Source organism: Dermochelys coriacea, chromosome 7 (assembly GCF_009764565.3).
Source record: "Dermochelys coriacea isolate rDerCor1 chromosome 7, rDerCor1.pri.v4, whole genome shotgun sequence".
Classification (NCBI taxonomy): Eukaryota; Metazoa; Chordata; order Testudines; family Dermochelyidae; genus Dermochelys; species Dermochelys coriacea.
Window position 1 is genome coordinate 58,669,690 of NC_050074.1, and position 16,486 is coordinate 58,686,175.

General features: G+C 43.1%; 1 protein-coding gene across 11 annotated transcripts in view; it reads left to right on the top strand.

Moving 5' to 3' along the window:
• The window catches only part of MAPK8 (mitogen-activated protein kinase 8), a 122,761-nt gene that overhangs the window by 65,075 nt on the left and 41,200 nt on the right, over nucleotides 1-16,486 (top strand). For 4 of the 11 annotated variants that reach the window (XM_038409411.2, XM_038409410.2, XM_038409406.2 and 1 more), the window contains exons 2-3: nucleotides 7,984-8,150; nucleotides 12,579-12,708. In XM_038409411.2, coding sequence (XP_038265339.1) covers nucleotides 8,029-8,150; nucleotides 12,579-12,708 — 252 coding nt within the window. In that variant the 5' untranslated portion in view covers nucleotides 7,984-8,028. Of the gene's footprint in view, nucleotides 1-4,918; nucleotides 4,995-7,983; nucleotides 8,151-12,577; nucleotides 12,709-12,909; nucleotides 12,981-16,486 lie in introns of those variants that run through there. The other 7 variants (XM_043519483.1, XM_043519489.1, XM_043519488.1 and 4 more) reach the window with 5 other exon arrangements.

The window sequence follows — 16,486 nt, forward strand, 5'->3', positions numbered from 1 at the left end:
AGCAGCAAAATCAGTGGGATTAGCATTTTGATTTGCAAAATAGATGAAGTATACTTTTATAATATGGAGATTTTTTACTAGCAGCAGAGTTTCTTGGCTCACAATGTGAATATATCATTAGAATCAGCATGGATTGAAAACCATAGCTTAGTAAGTTCTTTAATTGACAAAAGAACTGAATAAGTATACACCTACATCTAAACGAATTGACTGAATTACAGGGTAGTCTGAATAAAGGAAAAATGTACAACAGTTTTGGGTTATGTTCTGTTTCATTCAGGTAGAACGCAAGCCTCTTAATATTTTAAAATAATCTAATATACAGGATATGGGTTTTTAACTTTTAGTATTTTAGTACAGTATTGTATGGATTTTTGCAGTCTTACTTGAAATGCTAATTTGTTCTTTACCTATTCGTTTCTCTCGATTTTTCCAATGGTAACAGTCATGATTGATTGTGAAATTAAACTGGTACTATTTTTTTTGAACAGGGTGCAGGCACATTTAATTACAGCTGCCTGGTTGTCACTGAATCATCTCCCTCTGACACCTACCCAATTCTGTTTTTAAACCAGAATCATAATTACACTGCTGGTGCCATGAATTTGTTATATTTTGTGTGGAATTAACAGATAGTCATATAATCCTTAAGATTTGGAAGGATTAGGGTCTTAACTATTACTCCAGATTATGAGGCAATGTGTCAACAATTGCTTTGGGGAAACATAGGAATAGCTCTGGTAAAACTTTAAACAAAACCTCTTTGGATAGGATTAAAAGATTTCAAATTTGAAAACTAATAGTTTAACTTTTATTTATTAATTAGATGTTCCCTTCCTCCTGTTAAACAATTCAAGTGCAGTAGAAATTTTGTTCACTGATTTAACCCTTTGATACAAAAATATCTTGCGCTTGAATTAAGGCTTGGTTAAACCTGCTTGCTCCGAGCAAGCTTAACGTTTGTTTGGGTGAGTGAGGGACAACTGTCACTTCCTCTGGAGGAGAATGGTAAAGCAGGGCACAGAGCAGACCAGACTAGGTGTGTGGGCAGGGGAGGCAAGGGATGGAAGGCCCAACAAGAACAGGTGGGCCTTCTGTATGCTCAGGAGGGCAGCAGCAGCAGCAACAACAACGTAATTCAGTAAAGATCCTAATATTAAAGCCTATCATTTATTTGGTTTGGGGGAGTAATGGTCAGGGAGGGAGGAGAGCATTAATTAGCCTCATGCATAGGGTGTTCTAGACTGATGGGTTACCTGTTAGAATTACCACACTCTGGGTATTAACTAAAGCAGTTTGTAGGTCAGATGTTTTGGCAACCAAGTGCTTGTATGTCAGTAGGAGTTGTGCTAAAAGCCACCTCCATTGTTCTCTCTGATTGGCAGGTGTGATGTTACCAGTCCAGAAACCTGCTGTCAGATCTCAGTGAGATGTGGTTTTCATGCATTTGTTCTTGTTAGATTGTAAGATCCTGGGGGCTGTGACTTTGTTTTGTACAGTGCTGAGCAGAGTATTACTTAATGACCACATTTTACTGGGTACTCCATCTGCTATACCTGTAGTTCAGGAAAACCACTGAAAAAAATCTTAGTTAGCAATTGTTACCAAAGAGATGCTAAATACGGTCTCATCATAGAATATCAGGGTTGGAAGGGACCTCAGGAGGTCATCTAGTCCAACCCCCTGCTCAAAGCAGGGCCAAGCCCAAACTAAATCATCCCAGCCTGGGCTTTTTGAAGCCTGATCTTAGAAACTTTAAAGGAAGGAGATTCCACCACCTCTCTAGGTAACGCATTCCAGTACTTCGCCACCCTCCTAGTGAAAAAGGTTTTCCTAATATCCAACCTAAACCTTCCCCACTGCAACTTGAGACCATTACTCCTTGTTCTGTCATCTGCTACCACTGAGAACAGTCTAGATCCATCCTCTTTGGAACCCCCTTTCAGGTTGTTGAAAGCAGCTATCAAATCCCCCCTCATTATTCTCTTCTGCAGACTAAACAATCCCAGTTCCCTCAACCTCTCCTCATAAGTCATGTGTTCCAGTCCCCTAATCATTTTTGTTGCCCTCCGCTGGACACTTTCCAATTTTTCCACATCCTCTTAGTATGGGGCCCAAAACTGGACACAGCACTCCAGATGAGGCCTCACCAATGTCGAATAGAGGAGAACGATCATGTCCCTCGATCTGCTGGGAATGCCCCTACTTATACAGCCCAAAATGCCATTGGCCTTCTTGGCAACAAGGGTACACTGCTGACTCATATCCAGCTTCTTGTCCACTGTAACCCCTAGTCCTTTTCTGCAAAACTGCTGCCCAGCCATTCAGGCCCTAGTCTGCCATGGTGCATGGGATTCTTCTGTCCTAAGTGCAGGACTCTGCACTTAGATTTCTTTTGGCCCAATCTTCTAATTTGTCTAGGTCAGACTAGATCACAATGGTCCCTTCTGCTCTTTGGAATCTGTGAATACAGGGGAAAACCTCTGATCAGATTGACAGTCAAACTTTAATCCAAGATACAAAACTAGCTTTTAATTTTAAAAGGGATTATTAATATGTATCAAGGGGGGGAAAAACCCAGCTTGAATGCAAAACTTATTACCAGGAATTTGTTTGCATTCACCTTCCACTTCTGCAAGAGTGGATTTACTTGAACCTTTTAACCATCTGTCATCAGCAACCTCACTCCTAAAACAAGGATTCCTACAAATGTCACAACCCAGAATCCTTATTTAAATATCACAGCTGTTCTGAAGAAATGGCTCTGGTTAACATCACAGTAATACTTAAAAGAATAAAATCTGTAGGCACTCAAAAACCTGAAGCAAGCAAAATCACTGGAAATTTATGAACTAACATTGCCTGGAAAATGAGTGCACCCTCTTTTTGGCATACATTAGCTATTGTCCTATGGAACTACCATATACACAATGCATTTTTATGGCTTCATTGTTAAAAAGTAATTTGCTATAAACTATTCCCCTACCTAGAAGAATCAGCATGTAACCACGGTGCCCGGGGCAAGTTCTAATACAAACACTTTAGTTGAAGAATAAAAGCAGTATTCCAAACCTGTTACTTATAACTGTATGCCATCTCCTACAGCAGTTGGAAACACATTTGCCATTCCAGGGATAAAAGCAGACAACATATGCTTGGGGTGATTATTAGTTCTCCGAATACTTGCATTCCCTACTATCTGATTTTCAATGCTATGCTATGCTTTCTGCAGTTTTGTAGTTTGCTGGTAGTATTAAGCACACACACAAAAAAAAAAGTAAAATGCCCACTGTTAATGGTTAACTGACATGACCTTCTGATTACATAAGTGAGGTAGCACATTACCCAAAAGCACAGTACGTTCACTTTTTTTAAAAAAAAGGGGATCTACATATATATTTGTCTGTCTCCTGAAGTATTCCCAGTCCCCATGTATATAGTAGAACCCTTTAATCCTCCCTCCTCAGGAGCTTTTTGACCCATTTTAGCATCAATCAACCCTGGGTTCTTTGAGTTTGCGATGCCACCTACCGCCAGGTACATAATATAGTAGACCTTATGACCTCTAGGAAGTTGCAGATAATTACAGGGAACCAGTTTTAAGAATGTGAATGTTTTATTCCAGAGAAAGAATGGGGCAAATTAAATAAAAACAGGAAAGGTTGGGAACCAAGGACAGATGAGCAAGGCAAGGGAATCCAGGATAACTACTAACTAGTCACACAGCAATAATTAAACACTCCCTTAATTTCTGAATCCCCTTCAAAAAACCATGAAAATCCATCTCCAACTCCACTAGCCTGTAGGGAGGCTTGGGGTGCATCAGGAGGAGTAGTGCATTCCTTGTTGGAAAGTTGGTAGCTGTCCCTTTTGGCTGGAGGGAGTCTCTAGCCGGCTCCCGGGGCAGAGGAGGCCCACTGGGCTCAGTTGGCAGGCACCATTGTGGGTGCAGCATAGTACTGGGGCTCAGTCTCTTCTCTGGGTGCTCTGCATTGGCCTGACTGAAAAACAAATGTTCTCCCCCTCTGTTGCAGGGAGCAACTAGTGGGTTGTGTCTCCTGCTGCTGCTGCTTATAGCCAGTGCCCTGGAGTCATTCCCCTTCCCCAAACATATGCATCTCTCAGTGCAGATGTTTGGGGGCCCAAAGTGCAGGCTATCCAGACCTGCTATTGATTGCCCTGGTGTGTCAGTAAGGCCTCTGGCCTGGTAATTCTTCCTCTTTCCTAGCCCCTACTACTGGGGTGGGTCTCAAGGATAGATTAGCAGGTAATTTTAATTCCCCAGCTATTGCTTCTGCTTTGTGCCTTTTAGACAGCACTCATCTGCTCACTCAAGCTTCACAAATGGTAATGGGGTGTTATAGTATAAAAATACTTCGGCCTTATAGACTGAAGCAGTGCTGTACCTACTACGGAACCACAAATGAATGTTTTGAATGGCTTAAACCAAAAGGGTTTTTGTAGTTATTTTAACGAATTTGCCACTGGAGGCAGTGTGGGGCTGAAATGTGACCATTTCCTGGTAATTTGTGCTAAAACTAGTAAACTAAAGTGACATTTATATCATCATTAGGTTTTGGAATTAAGACACTTGGGGCTGTTCATGCTTCTTAGTACTATTGTTTCATACAGTGTGCAGACTGAAAAAAAACAATGTTGCTTCAGTTTGGTTGGTTCATGCTCAAGTTATGTTGACAGCTATGAGGGCTAGAACCAAATTGTATTTTAAAAAATAAAAGCTTAGATTTTGGCTCACAGTTGTTCCCCCAGGAGAGAAGGATTGTGTGTTAAATCTCATGGATCTGGAATCAGCTGTGTAATCCTGTGGTGCACTATATGAAGGTCCAGTCTCAAAATGATGCATTTGTTTGTTGTTCTCTGTGGCTTATTTCTTAAATGTATTTTTTAAATTCCTCCTCCTAAAAACAAAACAGAAAGGGTGGTGATAATCATTCACTGAAGGGGAAACTACTACAGCCTTGTTTATACAGAAGGTAAGCTCAGGTGATGTAAATTGCAGCTTAGCTGGTGTTGATTAGTGGCTATCCCTCAGTATAACAAGGCTGAAGTGTTAGTGGAATCTTTGAAGAAAAACTCAAGTATACAAAGGAAACAGTTTGGGGGCTTGTTTCCTTTGCTCCATGTAAAGTGTGTGTGTGGGGGGGGGGGGAGAATAGGACAAAATGAGGTGGAAAAAGGAATGGAGTTGTGCAGAGCCTTGAAGGTTAGGGATGCAGAATGTGACAATTTGAGCAGCAGTGTTATCTATGTGCACTTCAAACAGGTCATGAGGAAGATGATCCCTAAAAACATTTTGGGTATGGTCGAGGGGAGCAAGTTGTCCATCTGAGAAGCCAGCAAGGAAGCTGTTGCTGTAGTGGAGGTGGAGATGACATAGCAATGAGGAGGACAGGACAGATTTTTAGAGACGTTGCTGTAAAGGAAGAGAGCCAACAAAACTGGTGCCAAGCTGGGTGTGGGGGAGTGCAATCTGAGCTGACACCAAGCATGGGTATTAGGATAGCAGGATTGACAGTGAGAAGGGTGATGAGGGGATTGTGGGAAGAGGCAGCAACTGCTCACTGCTAGGTTTGAGTTACAAGAGCACCCATCAGAAAGCCATAGTCTGGAGGCTGAAGAGGGTGGGAGATGTGGGAGTTGTCACCATACAACTTGAAGCCAAGCGAGCAGGTGAGCTCATCCATGAGCAGAGACACCCAAGAAAAAACCCTGATGGGCATTTACAGAGCAGGAGAAAGGAAGAGCGGCCACTGATGGAGTCATGTATTACAGGCCTAAGGGAAGTAAATACAGATCTGTATACTTGTCTCCATCCTTTGTTTACGGTGTGGGATCAGAACTTTTATACAGCTTTCCTTTCTTGTCTTCATGACAGTCGTGTCTGCTCCAGTGAGGCTTTCCATAGTTGCTGATGAAGGAGAATCTCTACATCCTCTTCAGTGAGCTGACATCAGCTCCTATAGTTAGTGAATTGAACCTTTGAGGTTTGTGTGACAGATACAATTTAACAGTTGCAAAGAGCTAGTTTCACAAGCCTTTCTTCTCAGATAGATGATGCCCATGATGGCAGTTTTTTAGAATATACTAAATAATTTAAAAATATACCATTTTAGTCCTCTCTAGTTCTTTATTTTATTGGAGCTGGTAGCTGAATTGAATGCAGATCAGCTAACTGAGAACTGAATTTGCTGAACTTTTAGATTCTTGGAGAATTCTAATTTTAGATTACACTAAAAGTATGACTTCTATGTATATAGATTAACCACAAACACCAATTTCTGATTCTCTCTCTAAAGAAAACATTGTCCCCATTTTCAAATGTCTTAAAATAAAGCAAGTATATACAATACAAATAAAATGCTGCATAGGACCTAAGAACCTGTCATTGTTTCTGTTAAACAGCTGAATAAATGACTAAAGTAATGTATTAAACAACATGCTGGCTCTTAGCCATTAGAGGTTAAACACTTCTTGTTCTAATCAAATGTGTGAGGTTTTAATATTAGATACCCTTCTAAAGGCCATTTACTCTATTTATTCCACACAAAACCTGTATTAAGATAACATTAAGACTGCACAGTTAGCATTCATCCAAAATTCATTCACAACCATGCAGAGGGGAGAGGAGAGAAATAGTATTTAATCCCAAAGACTCCGGCAGTGCATATACAGAAAAGAGGAGAGTTAAGGTTGCATAATGTAACAATTTTTTTTTTTTAAACTTTGTTGGTGCAACTTTAACCTAGGGATCTTTAAGGAATATGTATCCTATTGTAAGAGTTCCTTTCTTCCTGTGAAGGAAGTTAAAAAATTTTCCTTCCTTTCACTGATATTCTTTTTTTGTCGTTCGTATCTGTCAATCAGACCTCTCCCCCAGTTTTTGTAAACTGTTAAATTCCAGGGCATTTGAAAGTTACTCTTATTAGGTTAAAAGGTAAATCATACTCCTTCCCTGGAACTCTTTGATTCGCAGTCTCACATTGTTTCAGGTTTGGGAGTGCTATGCTGTGGTAGGCCTCTTATGTAGGATTTAGTTTTTAGCCTCAGGAGGTATATGAATAGTTTTTCTATTGCAATAGTCCCTCATGGGACCCTGATCCAGATTGGGGCTGGACAAGTTATGTGCAAAGACACTGTCTCTGGCCTGAAGTGGCCAGAAAACCAGCAATGGTTTTCAAACTTTTTTCCCCCCCATGGACCACTTGAAAATTGGTGAGGGTCTTGGCAGAGCACTTAATCTTTCCAAATGTTTGTACCATTAGCAAATTACTGTAAAGCACTTTGGATAAAAATGCCATTAAAAAAACTAAACCAACCTTTTTTTGTTCTATAACTAAAAGTACACAGCTCATATTTTAATAAGAGTAGTCTTATCTTTCTAATGTGATGGATGTGCCCTCTCTTCCCTGCCATGGCAGCCCCCGGGCTGGGGCTGTGGAGGAGGGAGGTCTCTCCCTCAGTGCAGAGGGCTGGGGCTGGGAAGGAGGGCCATCTCTTCCCAGCAGCCACAGCCCTGGAGCTGGGGAAAGTCGCCCATTTCTCCAGCCACTGCAGGCCTGCATGTCTAAAATTCCCTGCACCCCCTTTTCTCACCCCACTGCCCCCTCCCCCATTCCCCCCCTCCAAGGCCACCACTTCACTAATTAAGTGCCTGGAGAAGACACGCACATAAGGTGGAGCCATGCCTGTGGGAGTCCACCAATTAGGTGAGTGGTCCTTCATTCTCATATGCGGCCACCCAGGCTTGTACCTTAGAGGGAATTATCCGTGGACCACAGTTTGAGGTTTAAGACTAAGGCAGGGGTTCTCAGAGTGGCAGATCTAGTGTCGTCTCACTGGAGATGTTCCCTATACAATTGACAAAAGTGGATCTAGGCAAAGAAATAGTCTGAAAAGGTAACTTTTGTATTTGATACTTAGAAAACCAAAGTTTGACAATTACAATTGTTTTTGTTTTTACAGGTTGAGAGTGAATTTTGGATGAAGCGATCTAACTAAATTGTAGTCATGAGCAGAAGCAAGCGTGACAGCAATTTCTACAGTGTAGAGATTGGAGATTCTACTTTCACTGTACTGAAACGATATCAGAATTTAAAGCCTATAGGATCAGGGGCACAAGGAATAGTATGGTAAGTTTTCTTTAAATCTGAGCATAAATCTTAGCTTAATTTAGAAGAGAAAATTGAAAGTGACTACTGTATCTTACTGAAAGATAGGGTAGAGATAGTAGGATGGTGTGTGTGTGTGTATACACACGTGTGTGAGAGAAAATTTGATTCTCCAAAGTGAGGAACTAATTGTAATGACATGTAATGCCCCTTCCCTCTCCACTTCAACCAGTGCATCTTGCCTCTAACCTAGAGCATTGCCTTCAGTTCAAGGTTGGAGCCACTTCAATACAAACACTGCCAGTTATGAGATAGTTCTGTAATTTAGCAAACAAATGAGGGCCTGGAAGATTAGGATAGTGCTAAAAAACTGATTTCCCCTCCCCATGACTTAACCCAATCCTGTTTGCAATGGAGTAGAAGCCAGCATTGCTCTTTGTTTGCACACTCTTGGTGTAGTACATGCTTACAGTTCTCAGAGTAGCTTGGTAGCTGCTTGAAACTGAGTGAATCTGTTGCTCATCAGTCCCCAGGACCAGCCAGCTGGTACTTGTGATGTTTGTTCACAAAAATGTGGAAGGTCAAATATTTAAGCCAGATTTCCTAAAGCTAACTTAACTGATTTGGTTATGAACAGTTCCATATGGATTGAAAATTAGGTGAGGGCTGCAGATTAAAGATAGTAATTTCAGGCAGAGAACTGGAGTTGCCCCATCGATAAGTGTTATGTCCAGGCTTATTTTACATTTTTGTGAATGATCAGGGAGAAGATGTAAATAGAGCATTCACTTTCAGCTGATACTAAATCAGGAGATAACGCAGAGACCAAGAGGACATAGAAATGACAAAAAAAAAAATAAAGTTAGGAATATGGGCAAGAAATAAAATTGCCTGAACCTCTACAATGGAACCTGTTATAATCTGTATTTATAAAGTACTGTGTAAATTTCTGACAGTAATATGGACAAAGGAAAACCAATATCTTTGAAAAAATGCTAGTGCAAGTGAGACACTTGAAGAGTAACTATGTTGAACAAGGTATTATTAGGGTTGGTAGTTGCCAGCAAAGTAAAATAGGAGCTTGCACTGTGATGTGGTAGCAGAAGAGCTAATGTGAATTCTGGGTGGATCTACATTATCATGGATAAGGACAGCGACAATTTTCTTTGCAGTTACATTCAGTTTGGAGCCCCTTAATACCAGAAAGGCACATTAAGAATTATTAATTAGATAGAGTGAAATCTAAATGTACATAACATGGCTAAACTGGGGACAGGGAATGTAGACATACTTGTCAAATACTTGAAGGCAGTAGACAGTGAGGAAGAGGAATTGTTTAGGGTACTAAAAATGAGTATTACTAAGTGCAATGGGATGAGTTTTACTTTAAACTTGGGCTGAATTTCTGGAAAAACATCCAGACTGTGCAATAGGTTCTCCAGGGAAAAGGAAGAAGGCTCCTGTCACAGGGTTCACGCACCATTGGGGCATCTCCTCCCAGCCACTTTGGTGATTAGCTCTGCCAGGTCCATCACCCCCTTCTCCTGCTCTTCCACATGCCCTGCCCCTCTCTCTGTGCAGCTCAGGGTGCTCTCTATGATTTACTTCTATTCTCCCCTTGGTTTCCTCCTTTCTCTCCCTAAGGCTACAGAGTGACTGTAGCCCCTTCTGCTGTCAACTTCCTGGCTCTCATAATCCCACCTGTCCCTTCTCAGTTGGGCTCTGTTGCCAATCAGGGGTGGTTTATCCAGCCTAATTCCCCTCAGAAGTGACCTATTAAGTTAGTTGGCCCCCTTTTCAGCCTCATTAACCCTTTCAAGATTGGTATGATGTGAACCCCTGTCATAAGTTAGCGGTAGTCCCTCCCCCTCTGGGTCAGTGGGAGGCCACTCCACCTCACTGGATGTTACACACAGTCAGGGAATTAGCAAAGCACTGCTTCGACAAGGGCTCTGGCCTGCAATCCAGGCCAAGCCACAAATCAGTCTCTGGGCCCCAGGCTCTCAGTCAGGGCAGGGCGGCAAACAGTCTATGGCCCTGGCCTGTAATCAGGACAGAGCAGCAAACAGTTAGGGGCTCTGGCCCATGATCTGGGAAGAGCAGCACAAGTCTAGAAGGCTGGGCCCTCAGTCAGGGTGGGGCAGCAGTTTAAGGCTCCAGCCTACACTCAGGGCAGGGCAGCACAGGTGTTGGGTGTCCTAGCTCCAGCTGACAAACACAGGCCTCTTGGGCTAGAGAGGGGAGGTTGCCACCCCTGGAGTGGGGTGGCCAGGGATAAGAGCCCAGCCTACCTGACTCCACCAGGCCCCGACCCAGGATCTTAACAGTGGCAGAGTATTTCACTGCTGGGTCAGCATGGAATCCAGGTGCAACATGCCAACCGGGTCTCTGGTTGCAACACAGCCAGACTGGGGTCAGCTGCCCCGGGCCACTTTCTACCCTCCCCTTAGGGTGTACCTTGATCCATGGGAGGGTCTTCCATGTCATCGGGGTAGAATGCCAGTGGCAGTCCCAACAACTCCTCAGTGCCTTGGCAGCAGGCAGCTCTGGTCAGTGTTCATCTTGGCAGGGATCTATTGCAGTTTTCCAGCTCAGAAGCGGGCAGGAGGCATCTGTCTCCTTTAGCAACTGCAGCTAAACTGAGCTCCAGGAGGACCTGCCCTTTATACTTCCTGTCCTGACTTCTGGTGGGAGGGGTGATCATGGCCTGGCTCCACCCACCTGGGTTTAGAGAGTGGTCCCTCCCTCTCTGGCTCAGTGGGAGGCCACTCTGTCTCATTACAGTCTCCATCACAGCTTCTAACTCAGTGCATATAAAAGTAGACCATATGCAATAGGGGACCATATTGACAGGAGAATTAACTAGATGACCAAATAGGGCTCTTCCACATCCAGCTTTTGCCTTTCTGTGAATGCATACAATGCAGACATCAACTCAACTATTTGCCCTGCCTGCATGCCTCCATCCTTACCTGGAGAGACAATCTAGGAGTTCAGTCTCTAGTCCAGTGCAATCCTTGTATGTGTCTGTCCTTGTGTTCTTCCCATCACAGTGTTATCTGAGCATTTTAGAGTGCAAGCAAAGGGGACCAACTCTAATATGCACTTGGAGGTAGACTGAGACACCACAGACTTGTGTCGTAGTGATCCGGGGTGCAAAGACTGATGCAATATTGCAGGAATCCTGTACTGGAATCCATCTCTGTCCACCCCTCTTCACTTTTAATTTCCTCATCCTGCCATCCATCATTTAAAAAAAAAAATCCATCCTTACTAAGAGGGACTTCAAACCAATGCAAATCTCCAGTGTGTGTTCATGTTTCTTCTATTCTCATTAGAGTCCAGTCAGTCTTGATTATTTTTTTATATTACTATGGTCCAAATCAGATGGTGACTTATAACATATTTGTTAAAGTAGCTAGTTTTAATTTAATAAACATGGAACATTTGCTGGCTGCCGATTTTCACTGAACATGTGACCTTCAGTAATGCACAGCTGCCAAGACCTTTGCATCTGACAAATATCTACTGACTCTATACAGCTGTCATATTGCGTCTTGCAGCAAACAAATTCAGTGCCTGCCTGTCACAGAGGTGTAGTGATGTGCATGGGAATTGTCCCTTGTAATGCTCTTCACCAGTAGCAAGAAAAATAACGAAACTGAAGTTAACAGCCTGTGTTAATAGGTAATATTGATGTCCTGAATTTAAGCCATAAATAGAAAGAAATTTGGATTGAATCCTTTTGCAACTCGTTGGCTTTTCCTCATCATCAAGGAAAATCAGTGGTGTCAGGCAGTTAAGTCTTCCTGAATCCATTTTCCCCCTTCGTATTGTGATATTGCAGCTCAGATGGCTTCTCCAGTTGGGAGGTCAGGGTACTATAAAATTGTGGGTAGCAGAGTACCTGAGCACTCTGGAGCTGTTAGCCTGATGGCAGAAGTCCCTTCCCTTTTGTAGATTTTAGGTAAAAACCTACATGTTTCTCATGTTTGATGTCTTTGTGTTTTTATGTAGTCTAATATACAATGCCTTGATGTCCATTGGCATGTAGCAGGAATTCTCTTGCTTCAGTTAAAGAGGCTTTGATATTTTGGGGCTCTGAGTTCCTGTTACTGTCTGAGGAGATGGAGCTGTGTAAGACTGGCAAACTGTGAAGCTGGAAAATCTTTTCTGAACACAGTTATTGCTCATTATGAGGGAGACTCTCGCTTGTACACTCGTTGTATTGGAGTTTAATATTAATGGGAATTCTGGATCACCTGCTGAGTTGCTGTGTGACCTTGGGGATAGTACCAGTGTCAGATTTACATCTGTGAAATGGGAACAATGTTTTTCCTTCTCTCTGAGATGGAAGAGCATGTTCTAAGGAATAACAAATTTATAAAGTGCTTTGAACCCATGAAATGCTATCTCAGTGATATAACAACGGTTTACTTTTAATTGCAGTGCAGCCTATGATGCCATCCTGGAACGAAATGTTGCAATCAAGAAGCTTAGCCGGCCATTTCAGAATCAAACCCATGCTAAACGAGCCTACAGAGAGCTTGTTCTCATGAAGTGTGTAAATCACAAAAATGTAAGTGAAGCATCTTGCCTTAAATGTTTGTGTTAAGAAAAAGGTCTTCAGGTACCGTATAGGTAGCTCTAGAGGGTAACACCTTACATAGGCTAGAGATGTGTTTAAAGGGTGGCCTGTGTGCATATAAAGTATAGGAGGATGCTTCAGAGTGCCACCACTGTGTTTTTCCTTAACTCTTGTCCCCACCCTTGCTTCCAGGCTGAAGGCTGGAGTCATGGTGCTGCTCTGCTAGGTGTGGTACAGGCAGGCAATTGGCTGATGTACTACAGGTAACCATTCTCTCTTCTGTGCTGCATCTGCTAAAGAGTCTGCTTGGGAGGGATAGAAGGGGCAGCAGATTTTGGTGTGCTGGTAGGCCAGGTGGTCTTGCAGGACAACAGCAGAGCATTTCAGGTTCTGGAGATGGCAATAAAATCAGAGCAGAGCAGCAGAGGTGCTGATAGGCCAAGTGGCTGCTTATCAGAACTGCCTTGGAGATAGCTGGTAGGAGCCAGCTCCTTCCTTTGCTAGGGGCTGCATGCTATAGAGCCTTAATACGCCACTTGAACCCAGTGGGACCCAACTACAAGTGTTGGTTTCAGGTCAGATTGAGTCTAAAAACCTTGCCACTCTCGGATCAGGTTGGGTAATCCCTGATCACCCCCTCTTGCCCCTGGGGCTGGCGTGGCAGTGGCTGCATGCCATTCTCCTGCGTGTAATGCTCCTCATAACCACTGCCACCTTGCTGCGCTGTGTGCTGTGGTGTTAGTGTGCCGACAAGTCTCAGTGCCTCTTTTTCCAAAGTATGTGCACTATGTCAAGGGTGGCTGCCAGAAATGGGGTATGCAGTCACCACCATGCTAACCTCACAGCCAGGAGTTGGCTGGAGATGGATTGTGGGCATGGGGTATGTGGAGCAAGAAGCCCCCACAAGGCCGAGCCCCAAGGACAAGATGAAGCTGACACAGGTTTGAGGGGAAGTGTCAGTGTCTAACATGCTGTCCTCACCACCTCCTCTCCTGAACCCCATGTGGGAAGTTCCAGCTTCCTCAGGCTGATAGGTGAGCAGGGCCACCATCTGCAGGAGAAGCTGCCTTCTACCGTAGACACTATTGCAGTGCCACACTGAGAATACTGCCTGTACGATCTCTAAGCCAGAGACTGTTACCCTCTGTGTATGGAAACTTCCAAGCTCATTCTGGATGTTACCACAAACTATATAATGATGACAATGGGCCCTTTCTGCTCTGTGATTCTTGATGCTTAGCAGTTGCTTGACCTTGCACTGCATTCCCCATCCACTCACTGCAGCTGGCAGATATCTCTCATCAACTGTGGAACTTGGATTCTGTCCTCAAACTGCCTTATTGTACTTGCCTGTAATAGGGAAGCTTCTCCTTGGGCAGGGTTTATCAGTTGCCTGCCTGTTCTTCCTCTGATATCACTGAAGCAGCATCCCAACCCCTTCAGTCTGGAAGCATAGGCAGGGGCTGGAGAGAAAACAAACTAGTTCTAAAGCACAGTGCAGCTAGTCTTACTCTAAAGGCCCTTCATACATGTGTGTGCGTGATTTGGAGAGGAGGTGGTAAATGTATAACCACCACTCTGACACAGAGCATTAACATCTTTAACCATGTTTAAACGCTTTAAACTGCACTGAACTTCACAAAGCTGCTTTGGAACATCCTATGTTAATTCTGAAACATTGATTGCTGTAGGGTTATAATTTAGAGTGATTGTCCACATGGATTCCACTTCTGGTGTGCAGGCATTTGATGCACAGGAGATCTGATTCTTTTGGTAGCAATGTCCGTTGGGGCTGTACCAGTAACCTGGGTGCCCTAGTGTTCCCCCACTTGAGGGCACAAGGAGTGCAGGGGGCCAACCATCTTTCAGTTACTTCTCGCCACCTATGGTTGCAAGATAGGAAGCCTTGCAAGATCTACTTATCTGCTCGCTGTGTGATCTTGATACCCCTGTATGTGTGTGTGTACATAAATAAATAGCATAGTTGGCATAATGTGTTTCTCTTTTTTATACCCTTCAGCAATATTAAAAGAAAAAAATGCAAAACAAAACTTATATTAAGGACTTCCCTGGGATTTAGCAGCTATGGCTGAAACAAAGTCCCCCAGCATTCAAAACTTGCCTCTCTTGTGATGTGGCTGTTTCGCTTAATGATGGGCACTTGAAGAGCCTATTTTTGGCTAGTTTTCTTCCCTGCTGTAATCAAGAAGGAAACCAAACTGCACACCCTGGATGTGATCAAGGCTTTTTCAAATTACCTTGGCAGCTCCTTCAGGAGCACTCCCGGGCTGTCTGTAGCATTTGCAGACAGGATTAAAGATCCAACAATATCCACCCAAAGATTGTCTACATTGATATTTAATTGTATTAAATTATGCTATGAGATAGCTATATTAGATCCAGCCATGCAGGTTAGAAGCCAGTCTACCAGGACTCAGATAGCTTTGGCTTCTTTTCTAAAAAGCATCCCCATCTGAGAAATTCACAGGGTAACTACGTGAGGATCAGTCCACACTTTTCACCCAGCACTACTCCTTAGTTATGGCCTCAAGATCTCACTCCACTTTGGTAGAGCTGTCCTGCAATCCTCATTTAACTAGGACTCCTAGTACCTACCTCCTGATTTGAGAGCACTGCTTGCTAGCCACCAGAAGTGGAATCCATGTGGACAATCACTCTAGGAAGAGAGAACGATGACTTATCCTACAGTATCTGTGGTTCTTTGAGATGTTGTGTCCACTTGGATTCCATGATCTGTTCTCCTTCCCTGTTACTATGGAGTTCTGTACCATCTGGATTCTCGATTGGCGAAGGAATTAAGGGACAGTTGGGCCCTACTTTGCCCTTAATCCCATCAAGTAGGGGAGAGGATGAGGACATCCAGGGCACAAGCACAGCCCCAGCACTGCTGGCCAAAATATTCTGATCTTGCATGCACCAGAGTCTTCTCCTTTTTATGCTGAATTTGGTGGGAATTATAGCGTGGCATTTATAAAAGCAGTAAATTGGTTGCTTGAATAACTCTACTATAAATTACCTCAACTGTAAAACAGTTAGCCCCTCCTGCAATGAAATGGTAAATCCAGTGTCCCATTTAAGCTTGTAAAGATCTGATATTTGTATGGTGGTGCTTATGTCATTTTCTTGTCCTTCAGTTAGAAGATAACAGGCTTGGGCTCAGCATAACTGTGTTCCCTCTTCACACACAGCATCAGTAATCATGGTGACTAATAGTAACTCATGCCCTTCTTGCAAACACTCAAGCTACTTCCTCTTTCAGCCATCCTTCCTTTGGAAGCTCTGGTTTCCTCTTCTACTCAATTATTCTTGTGCTTTTCTTTGTGATAAATCAGTGGTGCATTTCATTTAATAAACACTTAGTGTGCTTCCTTATCTACCTCTGGATTAATTTCTAATGAAATATTATGTTACAGGTAAACATGCCACACCTCTTGAAGGGTTATTACCATTAGAGAACCTGTATGCAACCCGTTCACTTCAGTTGAAGCATTTTAATCTGTTGTTCTGGCTGCCTGCCAACGTAACTCTTACTTCCATCACTCAGTTTCCATGAATGTTATAATTTCTTCTTTTAGAAGTTATATTTCACCTTGACTTTGATCACCACAAAACTTCCGGTACAGCACAGAGTCCTCTTCAGCTCTTCCAGTTGTCCAGGGCGCAAAAGAAGATTTTCAACCTTCCTGTGTTGCTTCATCCTGTTAATACATGGGCAGTTTATTTGGACATGCACTTTGCCAGTGACCAT